Genomic DNA, 23,088 nt, shown 5'->3' with positions numbered 1-23,088 from the left:
GTACTGTTGGGGAGAGGCCTGAATATGAATGGATATAAAGCAAAGCAGTATAGGAGGGAGAAAGGCTGCTTGGGATTGGGAATGATGCTAAATGTTAGAAGTAGCAAAATAGGAAAATAGAAACATGATTGTAGTAAAATTGTTTGGGGAGGGTTAGGGAATGGGTGTCACAGGTGAAATGTATATGTGGGGAAGTATAATGGTAAAATAAGAGGGGTCAATTATTACAGATAACATTCAGTTTATAGCTGGTATAGAGTAGTTAACAAGGAGGCACAAAGTAGAAGAGGTTATCTTTCATTTACTGAATGCAGAAACTTGGAAGCTAGGGATACTAAGTAACTGGCATGTACAGTGTAATCTGTTGGTCAAGAGAAAGGGTAATGGCCAACTTAGAAAGTGGTCCTTAGAGTACAAGGGCAACTCCTGTCTGGGGAATATCACAGCCACTTTCCAGTACAGGTAGGCACATATTTTACTACTTAAAGTTGGTACATAGCAAGGTTCTTCTTGTTATACTTCCTTACAGTTCACAATAATAGTATTCTCAGTAAAAACTTTTGTGAGTAGGGTCTTGTGGCAGAGGTCCTGCAGTGGCGGTTTTGGGATGGATGTAGGTACCACAGGCTCTGAAAGGAAAGAAAAGAGAAAAACTCTACTAAACTGTAATATTGTGTGGAGGCAATAAAGTTAATACTTAAGAGATTCATAAGTTCATAGGCAATTAGTAGGCTCATGGCTCAAGAGCTCTTACAAGCATAGCCAGTTTTACCCAGATTTTACTCAATTTTCTATCCCTAGGGGAAAGATAACAAAGATCAGCAAGTGGGGTTTTGACTATTTTTACAGACTGCCTCTGTCCATAAGGGACATGGGTCCCACCCCAGGAGTGAATCTGCAATTTCCCCTGCATCAGTCCAGATTGTGCTTGAAGATGGTCAGGGAAGGGCTGTGCTTCATGTGAATAGTAAGCCTGTTCCACAGGAGGGGCAATCTCTGGTACACATATCTGTCTCTCCATCATGATCTATTCATGTCAGAGATCAGGTTTTAGATCTTTGGAGCAGGTAACCCTCGTGCAGTTAGTTTTGAGAATATGCAACATTTCCATCAGGGCTGGGTCAGAGACTGCCTTGTAGGTCAGACACAGATCACCCCTCATAAATTTGTAGGAAACTGAATACAGTGATAGGGCTTTTAATCAGTCCACACATGGCATATTGGTTTTACCCTGTGTTTATTTGATGAGAAACCTCTGAGGATGCTCCACTGTTGCAGGTGCCTGGTGAAGTACATGCCAAAGGGTGCATTGTACTTGATTATTGGTCTGATGAGAGCCAGGTACAATGGTACTGTGGCATGTCCTTCTATTTAGTGTTGCAGTATTCTTTACATATGGGTAGTATTCCGCTATTCGACCCGGCGTCCAGCCTGTATACAAAAGCTTCAAGCTACTGCCTGTAAGTGGGATGTCACACATAGGCTACTAGAACGTCAGCCATAAAAGGGACATCTGCACATACAGTCCTCAGAACTTTTTCGTTGCCGTTCAGAAAGGTTGACTCGTATGTTCGGTCTGCCATTGAGACTGTGTTTTGTTTTTCAGCTTTAGGTAAGTACCCCATTGGAGATTTATTTTGTTGCTTATGACAATAGTTCATGTCATCCAGAAAGGCAAGTGTAGGTGTGTAAGGCAAATTCTACATAAAGATAGTCATGAGTTCTGCTTGTTTTGCTTAGGGCCTACCCACAACCATCGCTCCTGTTCGGTATGTCAGGCCTCTGTTCCTAAAACTTTACATAATCGTCTGTCTGCCTTAAACCTATATCTAGAAAACCAAAGGCTTAAGCATTTTGCTCGGGAATTGATGGAGGGTTCTGCGAGTTCCTTCGAGCCATCCTTGAAGAGGAAGGTAGGCAAAGTTAGGGCCGAGTCCTCCTCGACTGCACCTTCTCTGTCCAACTTACCCCTTGAGGGTGATGAAAACCTGGTGATATGGTCAGAGGTAGGGTCTGTCTTTCTGCTGGGAAACGCAGTGAAAGCCGCTAGGAGTGGGGATCCGAGCATGTCCAAGGCTATGCAGACGTCTGGTTCAGACGATTTGGGGGAACCAGGGCTACTTGTTTCAGAGGACTTGGGAACTGTTCCACTCCCCTTGCAAAAGGAAGCACCGGCTGTTAGGCCTGTATCTGCCCTTCCTCCTGCCCTAGAAAAACCTGCCAAAAAGAAACAAATAACTAACCATTCCACAGTGCCTAGTACTACTACATCAGACTGGGAGGTTTTCTCACAAGGTTTATTAAGGTCTTGATGGCCCTTAGGTCTACAACCTCGGCCTGTCCTATTTCTGTCCCTGTCTTCTCCTTTTCCCATGTGCTGCCATCAGGTTCCCAGGAGTCTTACTCCATCCTTCCAGCTCAGGACAATGATTCTGAGGGGTCTTCCTCAGAAGAAGACTCTTTAGCTTACTCCACTCAGTTTCCTTCTCCCTTGGAATTGCGTCTCCTGAGAAAGAGTCCAATGGGGGGGAGATTCACCAATGGAAGAACTCTGCTTTGGGGAAACAGTTAATAAGATGAGGGAATTCTTTAAGAGGGATTCTTCCAAAATTTCAGAGGAACAAAAGAGATACTGTGACTTACTTCAAGTGGAGGCCCCTGTACCTGCCGCTGTCCCTCCAGTATTACTTGCTTTCCTAGATGCCTTTGCATCAACTTCCAAGACCCAGATTCACAGGCACCAGCTCCTAAAAGACCTGCCCATTTTTATAATGTCCCTGAGGATTGCAATTTTTTTTGAAGTGCCCTTCAGCAGATCCTGCTGTGGTTTCTGTCACCTCAGATAAATACACTCCGTTGTTCCTTCCACAAAGTTGCTTCCCTCAGACAAAGAAAGCAAAATTTTAGAAAGGTTAGGAAAGAAGTTTTACACCTCTTTCACCCTGGCAATCAGAGCCGTTAATTACCAGACTTGCATGTCTAGTTATTCTCTAGCTTTGCTCTCTCAAGCTTCTTAGGCCCTGTCTCAGCTTCCTGATTTAGAAGTTAAATCCCTTATCTCTTTTTCTCTGGACTGCATCTTCACAGATCACTAGGCATTCCATTAAATGCAGCTACAATGCTGTAGAAGCTTCCTCTAGAGCTGCAGCTTCTGCTTCTGTTCTTAGGAGATATTCTTGGATGTGTTTTCAGGTTCTCCCAGATGACATCAAGGCAAAAATTGCTTGATGCTTCCTTGGACAATTCTTCTGCTTTTGGTAAGGCTGCTGCAGAACTTTTTAAAACTCTGAGGGTAAAAGATAAGGAGCTCCAGGATTTAAAACACATGTTAGTTTCTCTGGTACCTAAATTTCATAGGAACTTCCCAGCTAAAACCCCTTTTATTAGGAAACCCTCTAGGTTTTTACTTCTTCAGCTCCCACTGGTTCTAGGGCACGTAAATCTGCTGGGAAACTCCCTCAGCCTAAAGGGGGTGACTTCTGCTCCATCTCTCCAGCAGCCCTTTTGGTCCAGACAAGGCTCTCTGTGACCTCCAGCTCCCACTTCCAAGTCATACCTCCCTGTCTCTTCATCTTTCTTTTTCCCTGTCAGCACGGAATGCGATCACTCAGGATTCTTGGGTGATATCCATTATTCAAAACAGTTACTTCATGACTTTGAAGTTTCTTGCCCCCTTTCAGGGGATTCCACAGTCTCCCTCAGATCAACTACATCTGTTTCCTCAGCTGCTAACTCTGCTTTCTCTCCAGGGCACCATTCAGTCTGTCCCTTTAAGTCAGCAGGGAAGGGGATTTAATTTCAGGATGTTCCTGGTCCCAAGGAAAGACGGTCCTTAGTGACCAATTTTGGACCTTTCCAAGTTGAATACCTTCCTGGCGATGCCTTCATTCAGGATGCTATCCCTGCAGTCTCATCTCCCTCTGGTTCCTCCTTAGGCATTCTTAACTTCACTGGATCTCAAGTAAGCCTATCTGCATATTCCTATTCCCTCTGTCTTCAGGAAGTTCTTACATTTCTCAGTGGGTTCTTGGCAAGTTCAGTTCTCTGCCTTGCCTTTTGATCTTTCCTCTGCTGCAAGGGTCTTCTCAGTGTCTAGCTCCAGCCATTGCTTTCCTAAGATTAAAAGGTCTTCAAGTTTACCCTTATCTGGGCGACCTGCTTTTCCTGGCCATTTCTCCATGTCTTCTGCTTCAGCACCTGAATCTAGCTATTCCTTTTCTGCAAGAGTTGGGGTTCATAATCAGTCACAACATATCTACTGTATCACACAGGATCTCATTTTCCTGTGGTGCAGGTTCTGGACAGATTTGATTATTGTATTTCTTCCTTCAGAGAAAGCTCTTTCTCTCACAGCTTTCATGAAATCACTTCTAACACTTTTCTCCATCCCTGACAGGGAGTTCCTGAGACTATTTGGGTTCATGGCCTCTACAATTCCCATGTTGCCTTTTGCAAAACTTCACATGAGAAAGTTCCATTGGTTTCTGAAAACAATCTGGTCCCAGCAATGCTCATCCATTGGAGACTGCCATTTCTCTTCTTCCCTGCTTGAAAACAGAACTAGGTTGGTGGATGCAGCAACTCAGTCTGAATCCTGGGTTAACTCTTCAAATGCCTCAACCTGTATAGGGACTTTTTACAGATGCCTCAGACTTAGGATGGGGAGCAGCCATTGCTTCCAGAAATTCAGGGCCTTTAGTTCTGCTCTCAGAGGAAAGAACACATCAGTATCATGGAAATGAGGGCACTGATTCTAGCCTTACAGGCCTTTCACCCTGTGTTTCTTCCAGGACCCCTCAAGCTCCTTACAGACAGCACTATGGTCCTTTGGCACATAAACAAGCAGGGCACAAAATCTTATCTTCTCTGTTGCTTAGCCATGAAGGCATAGGAGTTGGCTATTTAGTACAAAGTCTCACTGCATGCAGTGTACCTTCCTTTGGCTCAGAACTCGGTGGCAGATGCATTAAATAGATCCATGACACAATCCCATGAGTGGATGCTTCACAGGGATGTATTCCTGGATCTAGTTCACTGGTGTGGTACTCCAGAGATGGATCTATTTGCCACCCCTCAGAAAAGACAACTTCCTCTTTTCTTTGGCAGTGTTCGTCACCGTCAGGCATGTAAGTTGGATGCCCTATCATTCTCTTGGAAGGGGATATTTCTTTATGCATTACCCCCTTCCCTTTGATTCAGAAATCCCTGTTGAAGATTCAACAGGACAAACCAAAAATCTTGATAGTGAATCCCTTTTGACCAAGCCAACATTGGTTCCCTCTTCTTCTCCATATAGCCAAGGGCCCATCACTACAAGTTACTCACGCAGGACAAGGGGTTTTTAATTCGCCCACATCTGTCAGCTCTTCCCATAACCTTATAGGTAATAAACTTTTGATTCCTTTTAGGCACCTTTTTTCTAATGACATGCTGTGGGTTTTGCAGGGAGCCAGGAAACCCAATACTAGGAAGTCTTACATTTCAAAGTGGACAAGATTTTCTATCTTGTGCCAGAAATGCAAAAAGGGACCCCCTTTCGTGAATATTCCTTTAGTGTTGTCTTACCTGTGTAAGTTGCTTAACACTGGTCTTTCTTATGCTTCTATAAAGGTCCACTGTTCTGCCTTGTCTGCTTGCCTGCCCTTTTCTCCTCCATTGGCTTCCAGACCGGAGGATAAGCTTTTTTTGAAAGCTGTCCTATACATGAATCCTCCCAGGAAACCAGTTCCTCGTCCTTGGGATGTTAATTTTGTCCTGGAAAAGTTGACTCGGCCCCCTTTTGAACCAGTGGCCTCTGCTTCTTTAAAGTTTTGTACTTTGAAAACAGTATTTCTGGTAGCTGTTACCTTTGCCAGGAGTGTTTCTGAGATTCAGGCATTAATGACTTCAACACCATTCCTAGTTTTCGATAAGGACAGAGAACCAATCCATCCTTTATGCTTAAAGTGGTCAATGATCTTTCCTTAAATCAAGCTATTCATTTGCCTACTTTTTTCCCCATCTCCACAATCTCCTAGAGAATGAATTTTGCATTCCCTGAATGTCCATAGACAGCTTAGATTCTATCTTTACAAAACTAAGACTATCAGGAAATCTGATCAACTGTTTGTGTCTTTCCATCCCAGGGCTCTGGGTTTGCCTGTTTCTAAGCAAGCTATCTCTTCATGGCTTTCTAAGGCCATTGTGTTTTGCTATCATTTTCATGGGAAATCCTTATCCTCTTCTGTTAAAGCCCATTCCACTAGATCTGTTGCATCCTCAGAGGCTTTTTTCAGGGGTTGGATACTCGATCCATTTTGGAATCTGCTACTTGGTCTTCTGTTCATACTTTTACAAAACATTACAAATAGGATCTCTCATCACTGGGTCCACTCTTAGGGGAGTGCTGTCAGTGTTGTAATTTGCAGGGGTGTTTGATTTCCCAAAGGGTATTATTATTATACACTTCTTCGCATTGAGTTTGAGGCCATGGCTGTGACACCAATCATTAGTCTGCATCAGACCTTTACATATGATATCAACATTGTTTGGGGAGTCAGTGATTGCCTCCAACTTGCACTCATCAACAAACTTGGTCAGCCTAAGGGCATCTGCATTTGCATTGACATCCAAGACGTATATCCCAAACAGGAGGGGTTCCAGCGCTGAGCCCTTTGGTACTCCACTGGTGACTGGCTGGATGTGGATTCCCCCCACTCTAACAACATGTGTCCTATCTGTGAGCCATTTGACTATCCATGTGGTGACGTAGAGGTTTATGTACAATTTGGTGAGTTTGTCTGTAATACCCTAGTGGGGTATTGTGTCAAGTGCCTTAGCCAGTTTAAGGTAGGCAATATGCACTGTTTTACCCTTATCCATGGCCTTGGTAATCTTCTCGAAGAAGTCCGACAGACTGATCAGGCAGGACCTGTCCTTGACAAAGCTGAACTAGGTTGGGTCAGGAGTCTGAAGATTTCCTATGTGATTGTTAATCAAGTCCATGATTGTCTTTTCCATAGCCTTGCATATGAGGCCAGTTAGATTTATAGGTTAGTAGTTTCCTGGGTCAGTTGATGATCCCCCTTATGCAGAGGGATGAGTGTTGCTGTCCTACACTCTTCTGCAGCAAAGCCTGTCTTGGAGGCTGTAGTTTAATAGTGATCTGAGGTTGGTTTGCTAGATCATGTCTCAAGCTATTTAATAGGCTCCCTGGGAGGCCGTCACCCATTGATGCCATGTTTCTATCTTTAGAGAGTGCAGTGATGACCTGTTCTTTTGTGATAACAAAGGAATGGTAGGATATTTTATGGGAGTGACCAGAGGTGATGAGGGGAGACATTTGAGTTGAATTTATTGGCCAGCAGGTTTGCTGTTTCTTCTGGCTGAGTATAGGTAGTGCCATCGTCAGCCACCTCAGCACATTGTTGAGTGTTTCTCTTAAGATTTCGAACATAACTAAAAACACTTTGTGACTATCCTTTACTTGGGAGGCTATTTTACACTCATATTTAGATTTTGAAGACTCGACTAGTTCCCTGATTTGCCTGTTGAGACTAATGAGGGATTTTTTTTTCTGTTATGCCCCCCCCCCCCACACACACACACACACACACACACACACACACACTTAACTTCTAGACAGGAATTTCTTCATTCTTGTTCCCAACGATGATGGAAGGACCACAGTGAGTCAGAACAAGAGAATATGGCCTATTGTAAGAGTAGAAAGATGGTAAGAAAATTTATGAATGTAAGATCAAAATAGGTTTAACAGGAGATATACTGATAAAGACCCAGAGTAACTGTGTATACGGCTGTGTATTTTCTCCTTGTGTTTACACAGCTGTATAGAGCAAATTAACGGAACCAACCACTGCACTTACAAGCACAGTATAAAGCCATCAGTTAGCAAACATTCATTGGTTTAACTAGTACATCAGAAGAGTGTTATATACACCAAAATACCAGCAACAGAAACCACATATATATGTGTTAAAGGTCACAGGCTCAACAAACATAAAGCTTATCTTACTTGAGTGAAATCAATACAAACACAACACACTACCAAGGTATTTTCATTGTTCTACATATTCTTATAGCAAATATACATGTAATCACACGTAACACATACCTGCACTATGAAGGAAGTCTGGTGACTGAGTGGAAGTGGAGACCAAAGTGAGGGGAGATTTAGCAATATATTCTACTGCACTGATCCTCCCACCCTCAGGTCAGTTATTACAAAGAGCAATCAGTTTAAAGCCGGCACAGAGCAACTGGCACAAAGAACAAGTTTTCTTTCATTTACTGAATGCAGAAACCAGGAAGCTAGAGAGTACTTAAGTAACTGGCATATACAGTGTAATCTGTAGGTCAGGAGAAAGGACAGTGGCTGTCTTAATAAGTGTTCTTTAGAATGCAAGGACTACTCCTTGGGGGTAGAGTCATAGCCACTTTCCAGCACGGGGCAGGCACATACTTGACTAGTTAAAGTTAATAAATGGCAAGGTTCTTCATGTGTCATTCAGGGTCAGGGAAGGATGTAGTGACCACAGGCTGATGCATAATTACAGTATTCTCAGTAAATAAAATAAAACTTTCAGGAGTTGGGCCTTGTGGCAGACCTCTTGCAGTATCGGGGTCAGGGATGGATGCAGTGACCATAGGCAACTGCACAATGACAATATTCTCAGTAAAATCTTTCAAGAGTTGGGCCTTGTGGCAAAGCTACTGCAGCATTGGGGTCAGACATGGATGGATGTAGTGACCACAGGCTGTTGCACAATGACAGTATTCTCGGTAAAAACTTTCAAGAGTTGGATCTTGTGGCAAAGCTACTGCATATCGGAGTTAGGAATGGATGCAGTGACCATAGGCTATTGCACAATGACAGTATTCTCAGGCAAAAAAGTGAATTTGCATCTGCAAACTTTTCTGATCTTCTGCAATCAGCCAGAGAATATCTCAAGATTCACATGGTTCATGGCTTCTGTGATTCTCATGATGTCTCTTGCTAGGACATACCTGAGAAAAATTCAGTTGTTAAAAAAAAAAAACATGTGGACCCAACATCCTTACCCTCTGGGATTCTCAGATTCCAGTTTGGGCTTTTTGATGAAAGGACTACATTGTTGGAGACAGTAAAACTCCTTCAATTTTGCTTGGGGAGCAATTCCTGTTGGAGTTAAGGTGTAAGGCATATGGGACAGTTCAGAGAGACCAAAGCACATAAATGTCAAAGAAGACGGTAGCTGTGAATCTTCTTATTACCTGTGGTCCTTACAGACAACACCACAGTGATGTGGTACATAAATGGGGGGGGGGTTCAGGTCTTACTCCCTTTGTAGGCTGGCTGTGATGGCTTGGGAGTTAGCTCTACACCATTGTATAGCCCTCCAAGCATCTTGCATCCCATCAGAGCAAAATCTAGTGGCAGGCAAGCTTATCAGGACCAAGACAGACCCTTATGCATTGAAACTGAATGAGGGAGTCATCCGGGAATGGATTCATTTGTGGGGAACAATTCAAATAGATCTGTTTACGTCATTTCAGAAATAGACAACTAAGCAAATTCTGCACCATGTCTCTTTACTGACATAGAAAACAGATGCATTTTCATTCCTCTGGTTGGGAATGCTCCTTTATGCTTATCCAGCCTTTCCTCTGATATCCAAAGTCATTCTGAAAAGTTAGTAGGACACTCTAAAAAAATATATATAGTGGTGGCTCCCTTCTGGCCCAGGCAGCATTTGGTTGTCCCATCTTATGGAATTGCCCAGGGCAGTTATCATAAGCTTCCTTATAGATTGGATCTACTTACAAGACAAAGGGGAGTTTGATATGCCTCAATGTCATACAACTTCAACTGACTTCCTGGATGATTCCATTATGGCACCTTTTTCATGAGTAGCTAGTAAAGGAAGCAAAAAATCCAGCTATTAGTACATCTTATGTTAGCGAGTGCAGAAGATTTTCTAGTTGGTGCCTCACCTGTGTCAATTCAGACAATTCCTGTATCCAGGGCACTGTCTGAGCTAATTACCTCTGGTTCTTAAACATTTGTGTGAGTTACTGTCCTATGGCCTGTTTACTCCTTTGGCAATGGGTTTTTACCAGCTATTTCAGCATGTCTGCCTGACGATCCTCTTCATTTCAGTCTCAGCTGAAGCTGTTCTACAAACTTTTTTTTCCTGTTGATATGCAAGATCACCTGCTATTCACGTGAAAATTGAGATAATTGGGATCTTTACTTTTTTGTTGGGAATGTTATTTGTTTACATTTGAACCATCTCTTTGGTCTTTTTTGGCTCTTTTTTTCGGTAGACTAACTTTTTTTGTCACTCTGACATCTGGAAGAGAGTATTTGGGTTGCAATCATTAATGGTGGCTTAACACTTTTGCTTTTCAATACACAAAAGTCTATCTATACAAAAAATCCCTTACATATTCCCTTACTACTTTCAGAGTGTACCTTGAATCTAGCCATCTATCTCCCATAATTCTTCCAGAATTTTAATAACTGTGAGAATAGATTCTGTATATTGATATCATGCTTTTACATCTCTGATGTTAATCTTGTCAGTATAAATAAAGCTGTGCAGCTGTTTAATTCCTGGTGTGAGACTGAAAAAGGGCAACCTGTGTCAATTCAGACAATTCCAGTTGGCTGTTTCTTACTGTATATATTTTTTTGTTATTCCCAACATAGTAAAGTATTTCCAGGCAGGATTAAGGCACATACAAACAGAGCTTTGTTTTCTTTGAATGCATATTGGAAAGGGGTATAGTCTACAAGCATTCTGGGGGCAACCTCATGGTCCTTAGAACATAGATTTACAAAGCATTACATAAAAAAAAAGATATATATATATATATATATATATATATATATATATATATATATATATATATACAAAGCATTACATAAAAATATATATATATGTGTGTGTGTGTGTGTGTGTGTGTGTATGATATATATATATATGTGTGTGTGTGTGTGTGTATATATATATATATATATATATATATATATATATAAATAATATAGTAGTAAAAATAAATATATAAAATATAGTAATAAAAAATAACTAAGTAAAACACAGTTTTGCAGACAGGCCATTCTCTAAGCACAATAATACCACCAGAGTGTGTATTACTGTGTATGTAATGCCCTTCTAGGACATTATTGCTTCTGTCATGTCTCCTTCTTTTCCTGTGTGCCCACCATATCATGTTAAGTTGCTATGAATAAGTTTTTAAAGAGAATCCTTTGTTTGAAACCTTCTAAACACTCTTATTATCTCTGCTTGGGTCTTGAATGTTGGGACTGAAAAATTAAGTCTTCCTTTTTCTTTGCTGATCATTTCAGTAGACTTCAGATATATTTTGCTTTGAAACTGCAACAAACTTTTGACTGGAGAATTTAAGGACTTCTACTATGTCCGCAGTTTACACTGCAACCCTCATTTACACGGTTGTCTCAAAATGTTTTTGAGGCTGCTATTTTGGACATGCATTGAAGCCTTCTTTACATTTCATATTGGATTCCAGTTTAGGAGTAGAGCATGATTTGCTCTGGCTACCCTGCAGGATAAACTACATGATTCACATAACTGAGATCTGAATGAGCGTCATTTGGTAAGGCTTATTCATATAATGAGTCTTCTGCAGCAGTGCGGGTTATGTTGATTAGATAACAGCATCTGAGCGTATTTATCATAAAAATAGATGTTTGAATATAGAGGAATATGATCGGGTCTCAGATCGTAACCAGCGTATTGTGTTCAAGACATAAATGCCAAGAAATTCACCTTTAGAGTTAGGCTCAATAGGTGAGTCTAGGTATCATTGTCTAGAACACCTAACTAAAGATTATGATTGGTGACTCAGTCATAATTCTTTGTAGAGTGTGTTGTTTTATCTGCTCCATGTATTACCAATTAAGGTGGAAAAAAAAGATAGGAGCAAGAAGTATGTACTGGCTTTAAAAATCAGTAAAGCACTTAACACTGTCAGACAGCAGTACACATTTCTTCACATGCTTTTTTGCTTAGGAATTCTGGGCAAATCCAAAAATAAAGGGAAGAAAAAGCATCAAAATTAAAGAAAGCTTTTAAATATTGCTCTTATTTACTTAAGTTAATAGTACAACAGATTTTGCAACAATATGCATGTTATGAACAATAAGAAGTATGACACAGTAATGGCTGGTATTATTGGCCAAGTATAGCCCTCAGTGACGCATCAAAACATTTATGAGTGATAGAGGAGAAACATGAAGCAAGGTCAGAGACAGTTAAGAGACATACTCAGCAGGCAGAAACAAAGCTGTTTTAACTTCTGCCACTGTTAGTCCGTAGATCAAGAGCAGATAATAAAAATCACTTAAATGCTGTTATCATCGAGTCTAACTGTAGAGGAGATGTTAACAAGTTTATTCTTTTCCTGATTTTGCAGGGAAATCTCAGCTCTCTATGCACTACAGTAAGACTACAACTGCAGGGTAGACTCCTTCTTAGCATCTCCTTAGTCCTGCCGACACTCTACCAGTTACAGTCTTTATAGGGTTTTGTATGTTTTATGATCTTGGGAAAAAAACTTAATCCATAGAGTACTGGTTTGTTTCATACTTCTGCTATAGCCAGGTGGTTGAGGGAATACTTGTGTTTTATTAGAATTTTGACCATTTCAATTTTTTTTAGTAAGCCTGTCATAGTTGGTTTTAAACTTTTAAGGCTCATTTAGGCTTACCCAAGGTCATTTGCTGGCATACTGTGTCTGCATGACACTCCTTGTCGACCAGAAAAGAATAAAATAGGGCACATATTCCACACTTTGTATAGCTCTTTTCCCTGGTGGCCATGGCAGGAGATTGTATCCATGTGCTTTCAGGAACTTCTGAGTGCTGAAAAAATTGGGTGCAGGGGCACAAGGGATCACAGATATCTGCATGTAGGTGATTCTCCACTTCATGTAATGCAGAGTTTATTCTCAGTAGCTGCATTATATTCTCTTTTGACTGTTAAATCCTGTCTTTATTTTGTCTGGGCTTTGAATATATGATTTTATATCGTGATTTTATTTTATTTTTTCTCATTTGAAATGCTGTTGTTTTTCTTCTAACTATAAAGTACTCTGATTAATAAGCCTTTAACTATGACATATAAATAAATTAAATAAAATCAGTCTGAAACAGTGATTCCATTATAAGTATACACATATAGCTGTACTTTTTTTTTTCAGTTTCTTGCAGCATTTTTCAATTAGCAGTGTAAGTCAGGAGCCAGTGAAAAGAGAACATCTTCCTGTACTGTTACAGCATCCTGAGATTCCCATTACTGCTATTGAGGAATCAAACAAGGTACGGAAAAGTATTTAAATATCAGCACTGTTAATAGGAATGTATTAAAATATTTTGTTAGGCTATAGTGTTAATTGTTAAATCTTTTATGAAGAGTGTACTCAGTCAACAAGTTTTAAAATTGAACTTGTTCTGTTCTCTAGAGGGTGCTTCTCTGCCTTGGTCTTCATAACTGTCAGGCACACATTCTTCATTTCACCCGTCAGGTTTAATTTTGAACTTTATGAATGGATAATTTACTGTTCAGTCAATGTGTGAACCAAAAGCTTCAAAAGAAAAGTAACATTTTTAAAAGCCAGGCAAGACTCCCATACATGCAACCTTTACAGAGGATTTCCCTTGCGTATATATGCCAACACCAAGATCACATAGTGTTGAGGAAAACTCCATATCCCCACCACACAGCTGTATGATCTTACCTGTGCAAGTGCTTTATAATTGCTAACTTGTTTCTATGACGATTTGCAATGTGATATATCCATTTCTGACCACAAAAGTGTGACTTCTTAAGTCAACATTGATATTATTGAAAGAGAACTTATAAAAGAAATTAGCTTATTTCCTCTTCGTTTATTTTCTGCACATTATGATGAAAGATGAATTCAGCTGTAGAAAGACTTTGTAACAGTCTTTTTTGTTGTTTGGGGTTATTTTGTTTATTAAAGATATTCATGTGACTGGGTCTTGGGCATCTTTTATGAAAAACATAAAACAATAACCAAATGTTAAAAGTTGGCAATTCCACGTTAAAACTTCAGGAGACATATATAATAATTAGTCTAAAAAATAATCTTTTGAAGGCAGTTGAATACCCCTGCAAGGGTCTAGGTAGCTCTGCTATAAAGATGGATCTTCATTGACCTCCTGAAGAGGAAACTTGTCCTTTGTCTGAATCAGGGCAGGTAGCTGGTTCTACAGACCAGGGCAAAATATGCAAATGATATCCTGACAGATGTTTCTAATTTAGTCCTTGGAACAGCCAACATGCTCCTTACATCATGACATGTCTTACCCAAGTACATGTTCTCAGTAGCACCTTAAGATAAGCAGGACTCAAATTCTGAAAGGTGTGGTAAGTGAAGGTCAAGGTAACCAGTGCAAGACTGAAGTGATGATTAGAATGAGATGTATTGGTGAAAAGACTACCAGCTGAACTCTGCATCTGCCGTAAGCAGAGTAGATCGCCATCTGCAAGTCCAGGGTCAAAGGTGTTAAGTAATTCAGTAATTAGTGTACAGTCTGATGTTGCCAAGTCCAAATAAGGAATAAGGTGCTTGACATGGGGAAAACAAAGGAAGAGGTGATAGATGAATGCTGGCATGAATAAGCTTGGCCTTGACCGTTACAGGATTGATGTTAAAGAGATTGTGTCATACACTGGAGAACTGATTCCAGGCACTCCTTAAGGACAATAAAATCAAGCACAGTTTCTTTAGAAAAGTGGAGGTAAAATTGGGTATTATCTTCACATGTGTATATAGTGAAGTGCAAATACTTCTCCCTATGATGACATCCATTTACAAACTCATATAAGCTGTGAATGAGAAGTATGTTAGAATAGACCTCTGAATCATCCCACAATGAAGAGAGAGCCACCACCACCATCATCGTCATAAGCTCCCTTTTTGCCATTTTCTACATGGGGTCAGGTTGTCACTTGAACTTTTGCCACTTCTCTCCAGTCAGTGCCATAATCTATTCTCTTTGACCTTCTCTGCATTAGGAGAAACTTTGGCCTCTGCTTTAATGTCATCATTCCTTTGTCTGTCCCACAGTATACCTCCTACCACCCATCTCATCATGTCACTCATGTCAAACCTCTAGCTTCCATCAACTGTTCAGCCTTCAATGCAAAGGTTTGTGTACCATACAGAAATACTGGTTGCAACATCGTTTTGTAGACCTTACTTTTCAGCATCTTTGGCAACCTTGTCATACACTACCCATGACACTTTGTACCATTTGTCTGCAGACTCTCAAATTCAACCTTTGGCCTCCTCAGACTTCCCTTCTCCTCAGCCACCCTGCCCAGATACTTGAAGTTGTTAATCTCTTTGCAATATTTTCCTTTTATCTCAGTTCTTCAGACAACACCCCCCCATTTGCTGCCATTACAACTGACTTGTTTGTACTCAGTTTTGCATTCCATTCCCCTGTAATTTGCTAAACTTTCTCTTCAGAGTCTGTTTGCAGTGCCACATTATCTGCATACAGTAGCTTTGTTGATCTGTCCCCTCCAACTTATTTGCTAATACTGTACATCACTGATATGAACACCAGTCTACTCAGAGCTGAACCCTGATGAACATACACTGGTAACCCCTCTGTGAGTCCAAACATTATTGATGTTGATTATCACCCTGTGGATGTAACCCAAGAGATGTAGTGCAGACCACTCGAATAGTTTGTAAAACCATAGTAATATTTTAAGTGATCGATAAGGAACCCATCAGAAGCTTTCAGGAGATCGAATAGAACCAGAACGGAATATAAATGCTGATCCTTAAATGAGGGTACTGTCAGTCCATTTCTCAGTCTAAAACCAGGCTGATATGGATTTAAGAATCTTGAGATGTGAAAAGAGTACATCTGAAAGTATATTGCTTTCTCAGTAATCCTGTCAGGAAGTTGGAAGTCAGAGGCTGATCGGTATAACCTTTTCAGAAGAGGATTGATAAGTGCTTCCTTTAAAAAAGGTGAAAACACTCAGTTCACAAAGATGATTTCACATCCTGGAAAATAATTAGCCCCGGTGACTTAGAGGAAGACATAACCTGCCTCATGGGGCAAGAGTGCAGTCAGTAGTAGGTAGGATGCATAGTAGAAACAGTCTTCATGACTTTACCACAGCTCACAGTTATACTAAGCCCAGCAAAAATCTTGGATCAGCCATAAAGGAACACTTGAAGCATTCAGTGATTGAATCCATGGCATACCTCTCAACCTCTTAGAGCAAGAAATCCAGACAAAGCCATAAATAATGTGGGGGGGGGGGCATAGGCCCAAAAATAGGGGCACGTGTTAAATATTGCTCTTACAAATTTAGAAAGTCGATAGAATAACAGGTTTTGCATTAGCATGGATTTTCTGAAGGGTATGACGTCTGAATCTGAAATGTATGTCATCATTTTCTGACTTTATTCTTCACTGATTTGCCAATGATTTGTAAGGAAAACCACAATTTTATGAGAAATGTACCAAAAATATGAGACGTAAATCTAGACAGTTTGTGAAAATCTATACAATTGAGAGGTTTGAGCCATGGTGAAGACCAGCCTTATCTTGCTAATTTTATTTGCAGAGTCATGCAAATTCCTCAGAAAAATACGAGGAAAAAACGTTTAAGTGCAAGACAGGCTGGATTGCAGAACTTGCCAAACACTGTGAAAATCAGTGTAGCCAGATGATTCAGAACAGAAATTTCACTGGATGTAAAGGATGCCTTATCTGATATTTCCATCTGTCAAACAACATAATGCTGATCATGCAACAACATAATGAAGGCATGCCCCCTGATATTTATGCTTCAACTTCTGTTCAAGCCTTTGATTTTAATTAACTCGTGTCAAACCATGAATGTCCTTCAGCTGATCACTCTTGCAGTGCTGCTCACTACTGTGATATATCCTGCCAAGGACACAGTACATCCAGCCAGTGTACCAAATCTTGATTACTTTCCTCTTGTGCTATGCATTCAACTTATGATTTGCGTGTCAAAGTCCATGGCAGTACACAGGGACATAATGGGCTGGAAATTCCTCAAAACTTCCTTGCTGCAAGCCTGTGAATAATGACTGTTTCTCATTTCAGTCTGTCAGCCATATGGCCTATGCCAGTTTCAATTGTTGGTGGCAAATAAGCATCTCCAGTAGAGATCCTTCCTATTTAATCAGTTTTTGACTAATTTTGTCAGTTTTCTATGAAACTGCAGATTCCCTACAAAGGCAATCATTCTAAGTTCTTATTCTACCCAAGTCCTGACCATAACTTTAGGGAGTGCTCCATTTGTAAGTCTTCTGTCCTTAAGACAGTCAGAAGTCACTTAGCATCTCTGAAATATATAAAGAACCAGAGACTTAAGGATCTTGTGCATGGTAGGATGACCTCTTGAGTTTTTTCTTCCCTCAGTAACTGCAAAAAAAAAAAAAAAACAGATGTCTCTGTCAAGGCACATGATGAGTCTGTAGACTGCCTGGCTTCTCTCTCTGCTCCCAGTATAGTGAACTCTCTAGAGGCCAACAAGGAACAGCTAATAGCACATCCCATCTGACTGATCAGATGGCAGGCAAGGCCAAGAAGGGGGAATCTCATCTGGTAATTTCAGAGGGGCCAGACAGCAAACTGCAGCTCCTTGTTTTTAAAGGACATCCTCAGTATCTTTGTAGAGGTATGTTGGGAGTCTATTCCTGCTCACATTATTTCTTGTGACACTCCTAAAAACATACATGTCCTCGTTACCTCTTCTCCAGCTGCTCCACAACAGGAGTGGCAGAATTTTTCTCAAGAGCTAGTTAAAGCTCTCATATCACTGAAGCCTCCTAAATTTCTTTCCACTTCATTTTCTACTCCTCAGAAGAGGAAAATAAACTGTATTTCATTCTTTAGCTGAGACATCATTGTTAAAAACAGAGGCCATAGCATTTATAATCAGCTTTGGTGTGAGTTTAGCTGTTTTGTAAAAGCTGTTTGATCTGTTTTTTTTTTTTTTTTTTTTTTTTCCGGGTTCGTACAGATCTGTTTTATGACTTGGATGCTGTCCTGGTCATTGTTTAATTAAGACGGTCTATCACTGGGGCAAAGCATTTTCCTTGCCATTTTGGCTCGCATGCTGTCCTGGTGTACTGTTGACAACAGGCTGTAGTAGCTGATCTGTCTGGCTTCTTACATCAGCTTTGGTTTTCTGTAAGCAAACTGTTTTTTGTTCTTTAGATGAGACAATATTGGTAAAAATAGAAACTATAGCATATCAGCCTTTGGAGCATGGCTGTTTTGTAAAAGCTGTTGAATCTGTTTTTTTCTGGTCTGTACATTTATGTTTTAGTAATTGGATGCTATCCTGGTGTTCTTTGACTATATATTACTGGGCTAAAACATTTTCCTTGCTTTTTTAATTTCTCCAAATCTTTTGGGTTTCTAATACCATGACGGGAATGGACCCCATTCCTAAGACAAAGTACAATTAAAGTTCATGAAATTAGAATTATTTCAATCTTTGATGTCAGCCAGAAGTGCTCTTTGCAGCACCACAATGTGCCCAGTAATGACAACTCCTGCAGTTCGTATGGAGTTAAATGTATTGGTAACATATCTAAATGCAATTGTAGATTCTTTTTTATAAGACCCGTTGCCCTTACTACTATTGGAACTGTCAGGGCATCGTTCTTCCACATTGCTCTTGTTTCTGCCTGCAAATCCTGATATTTTATAACTTTGTGTCTCTCGGCACGCAAGACACTGTAGTCAGTGGGGATGGTGATTTCAATAATCAATGCTACTTTTGTCTTTTTCATGGCCCACTGTATCCGGTTTTCCAGCATCTGTCTTTTGAACTGTTGGTATTGGGTGATCCCATGTGATGTAGACTTCATAATTTTCTATGATGCTTTGTGGCTCATGTTTGCAGTGTTTTTCAGCCACTTCAGTACCATAATGTGTGCACAATCCCCAGTGCAACAGTCTTGCCACATTATTATGCCTTTCAGTATACAGTCCTTTTGCCATTAGTAAGTCACAACTAGCAATGAAGCATGCAACTGTTTCTATTTCTGTTTTATAAAACTTAAATTTGTCTGTTTCTCCGACATGTTCAATGGACTTTATAAACCAACATTTACGTATCCCACTATCTTGGGCTGCCAATATTAAAGTTTCATCTCTTGGTTTGAATTCACCTCTCCTTAACCATTCCTGAGTTTGATCCTGATCAACATGAGGTTTTTCCAGACGTTTTCTATACTTGCAGCTATAGTTATGCATTTTCCACATTTGTTGCCTGCTCATCTGGTCCTTCACTTTATATTCTTTATTTTGTTTTTTTGGCACATTCAGTTGCTGCCTGATTTTAATCTACTTCTGGTTTGATTTTCATTTCTGCTTGACGTTGATATGTTTCTGCTAGACTAAGCAGGGAAGTCATCTTAGATTTATTCTCCTCATGTTTCAAAACTTTCACGATATTTGGATCTTGTGAGGTCAGCAGATATGTATGCAGTCCCACGATTGCAGATCTGTACATGTAATCACTTTCAAGGAGGCCCATACCTCCTTTGGAATGGGGAATATATAATCTTGGTATGCACTGATTTTTATAAATCATTTGGTGAGCATGAAGCTCACCAAATGATTTATAAAAATCAGTGCATACCAAGATTATATATTCCCCATTCCAAAGGAGGTATACTGCGGTGGTGGTGCTGCGGTAGTGTTGTCGCCTCACAGTAAGACGCTGCCTGGTTCAGTTCTCAGCTAGAGCGTCTTCTGCGTGGAGACATGCGTGAATGGGCATACCTTCGTTGAAGGTTGTGCGTCAGGGCTGGTAACTCGGCATGTAAAAATCAACTACCAATCATTAGCGGACCGGAGTTCTGCTGTGGCGACCCCTAACTGGGAAAGGCTGAAAGACACAGCAACATTTGGTGAACATGAAGCATCCTTCTTGTTTCACGTCTAATCTATCCAGCACGTTTTGGGGCCAGTTAGTCACACCAAAACTGTAAGTTAGGACAGGAAGAGCAAATTGGTTTATAGTTTGAATTTTGTTCCTAGATGTCAGTGCTGTTTTCAGGATTAATTTAAGTCTTCTATTCCTTACTAAGTTTTATTCACACTTGTTCATGTTTTATTGTTGATCCTTCATCAATTCCCAAATATTTATGCACTCCCTCTTGCTCAAGATTTTATATCACATTCTTGTCTCAAACTGATGTTTTCTTGGTGTTGCAGTTTTCCTGCTTTAAAGGCTTCTTTTGTACATGTATCACATTTGTCAAGACCAAATTACATTCTTATGTTATCTGAAAAGGTTTGGAGAACTTGTAGTTGTGCTTTCAGTTCCTCATCTGATGAGCTATACAGTTTTAAATCATCAACAAGAGAAGATGAGAAGTCGTGTTTTCTAGGAGCCAAATTATAGCCATGAACTAAGCTGTTAAGTAGACAGCTTAATGGGTTAAGGGTAAGACAGAATAGCAGCGGTGACAGAGAGTCACCAGGGAATAACTCCCTTTGAATTTTTATCCATGGAATAATAATTTGTTCTTTATCATGGCTTAATTGAAAAGTGGTCTGCCACTGTTTCATGGCCACTGTAATGTAATCAATCAGTGTAGGGTGTATCTTACAGATTTTTAAGCACTGTTTTTTCCATGAATGTGAGATACTAGTAAATGTTTTTTTATAGTCAGTCCATGCCATATTTAGATTCTTCACCTTTTTACAGTTCTCCACTATGACTTTATTTAACAACAAATGGTCCTTTGTTCCACATGGCTTTCTTTTATTGCCCTTTTGTTTTATTACCATAATTGAGTCTTCTTCTAAATGACTATAAACTATTTTGGCATCAGTTGCAGTGTATGATTTATACGTCATCAGAAGGCATGGTATTGGTCTATAATTTTTAGGGTAGCTTGCAGGTTCACTCTTAAGTAGGAGCATTGTTTTTCCTGTTGTTAGCCAGGTTGGTGTCTGTTTGGGGTGCACATATAAATAGTTCTTACTCATGGGTAAATCTTTGTGCAAAGATGTTAGTACTTTTAACCAGAAGTTAGGTACTGTATTTGGATCTGGGGTTTTCCAGTTAGAGGCTGTTCTTAACTTTGTGTCACTCTCTGACTGTTACTTCATCCCATTTCATATCCTGTACCTATAAACTTTTTTTCTTTCTTTTACTTCTTCAATCCATTTAACATATTTATGTTCCACAGGACCTTCATAAATGCTTCTCCAAAATGTATGTATTTCTTTTTTTTTTTTTTTTTTTTTTTTTTTTTTTTTTTTTTTGTGGTCTTTCATTTCCTTTTACCTTGTTTCTCAATTCTCTATAACACTTTTTTGGGTCATCAATAAATTGTTTATGTTGTACTTGTCCTTTGTATTTATCTGTGTATCTTCTACGTTTGTCTTCCTGTGCTGAGATTTTTAGTTTATTGGCGATAGTGCATGGTTGACCCTGATCTGTTCTAATATTGCACATTGCTTTTATCACATCTGTCTTTCTAATTATTTCCTTGCCATTTTGGCTCACATGCTGATCCGATATATTGTGGATTACAATCTATAGTATTTGATCTGTCTGGCTTCTTACATCAGTTTGACTTTCTGCCAACCTTCCCACTCTTTCGCTGTTGTCATTTTAAAAGCCAGTGTATCTAGCTTTCACCCATTATTGTAATCTAACTACCAACGATCCTTACTTCAATCCCTTTGATTGCTATTGTCAGTTGTGTCAGCTAATTAAGTACTTTGCCCACCCATTGTTTTACATAGATCCATAATACCAAGAGCCCACTCACCAAACAAGTATTGCTGTTGAGCTGTTCTCCCTTACTATAAATCACCATTTTCACAAAGCTCACATTTGCTTAGCATCCTTGTCACACTCTGAGAGGATTGTGAATAAATCCTGTGCTATCCTTGACAGATGAAAATATTTATCTTACTGTTTTGCACTTCATTTAACTGATTTATTTGCCAATTTTTCCACTTTAAATTCTTTTCAAGTATCTTGATGTTGTACTGTTTACTGACTGCTGAGAATTGCACCTTTTAGATGCTGTACTGGTAGTGCTACTGAGTAATTTGCTACTTTGTATTTTTGTTGGTTCCTAATTTTTGTATTCCTGCAATGTTGGCCATACTAAAAGGATTCTACATAGTTTCCTTTGTTTTTAATTGCCTGTATAAATTTGGCATATTTGTGAGGCTCCTGACTGATTCCCACAGAGCTTAACGATGCTTAGTGTCCTTGCCTTTGCCTTTGAAGTGATGTTCTTGTATCATGTGCCATCCATACACAAACTAAGTACTTGTATTTAAAAATCATGCTTTCAGAAGATGTTTTAGTGATTGACTACTGATTTCCTGTTTTATTTGTGAATGTATCTGTATTTAAAGTTGACATTAGTGCATTTGCTGAAACTGTTTTACTGTTGACCTGACTGACTTGAAATCACCTTGTTTAGATAGTTTGTTAAAGTTGTTGTGTGGTAGTATAAGCTCTCAAACAATCTTTTTGTGCTTTTACATTAAGATGGCTTGGATATTCCATCTAGTGGCAGTAGGTGGTGGCCTGTTCTGAGTTGGAAAAACAGACATTTACCTATGAAACTAGTACTAGGACTGTAACCTGCATTTTAATGATGCAGTACACATCGTTAAGGTCTGTGCAGCTATCTAATACCATATCCTAGCACTGTTCAGCTCTAGTCTCTAACCTTAGAGACCACAGTAGAAGACCTCTATAATACCCAGTCCTCAAACTCTAACAGCCCAACCTAGTAGCAGTTTGGGCAATACAGTTATGCATTTTCTAAATGTGTCTACAGCCAGCTTGGAAGATACTGGCATCCTAAGGTAATGTAGCAATTATCTCATGTTCACTGACAACCTTTTAATCCTTAAAGAACCCATCACAGTATGCGAGAGATGTACAGACACAATTTTCTTGGAGGCAAAAGACTTGCATACAAGGAAGGTTGTCAGGAACACACACTTATTACATCCATCAAATATAGTGACACACACAC

At 39.8% G+C, this 23,088-nt stretch overlaps 1 protein-coding gene across 1 annotated transcript in view; it reads left to right on the top strand.

The window, feature by feature from the left end:
• DNAAF9 (dynein axonemal assembly factor 9) overlaps nucleotides 1-23,088 on the top strand; it is a 2,711,795-nt gene that overhangs the window by 1,631,371 nt on the left and 1,057,336 nt on the right. The window contains exon 25 of the mRNA XM_044064082.1: nucleotides 13,225-13,342. Coding sequence (XP_043920017.1) covers nucleotides 13,225-13,342 — 118 coding nt within the window. The remainder of the gene's footprint in view (nucleotides 1-13,224; nucleotides 13,343-23,088) is intronic.

Source organism: Protopterus annectens, chromosome 2.part2 (genome assembly GCF_019279795.1).
Source record: "Protopterus annectens isolate FY-2018-M chromosome 2.part2, PAN1.0, whole genome shotgun sequence".
NCBI lineage: Eukaryota > Metazoa > Chordata > Ceratodontiformes > Protopteridae > Protopterus > Protopterus annectens.
The sequence above is the reverse complement of the archived record's forward strand: the minus strand, read 5'-3'. Positions and strand labels throughout refer to the sequence as shown.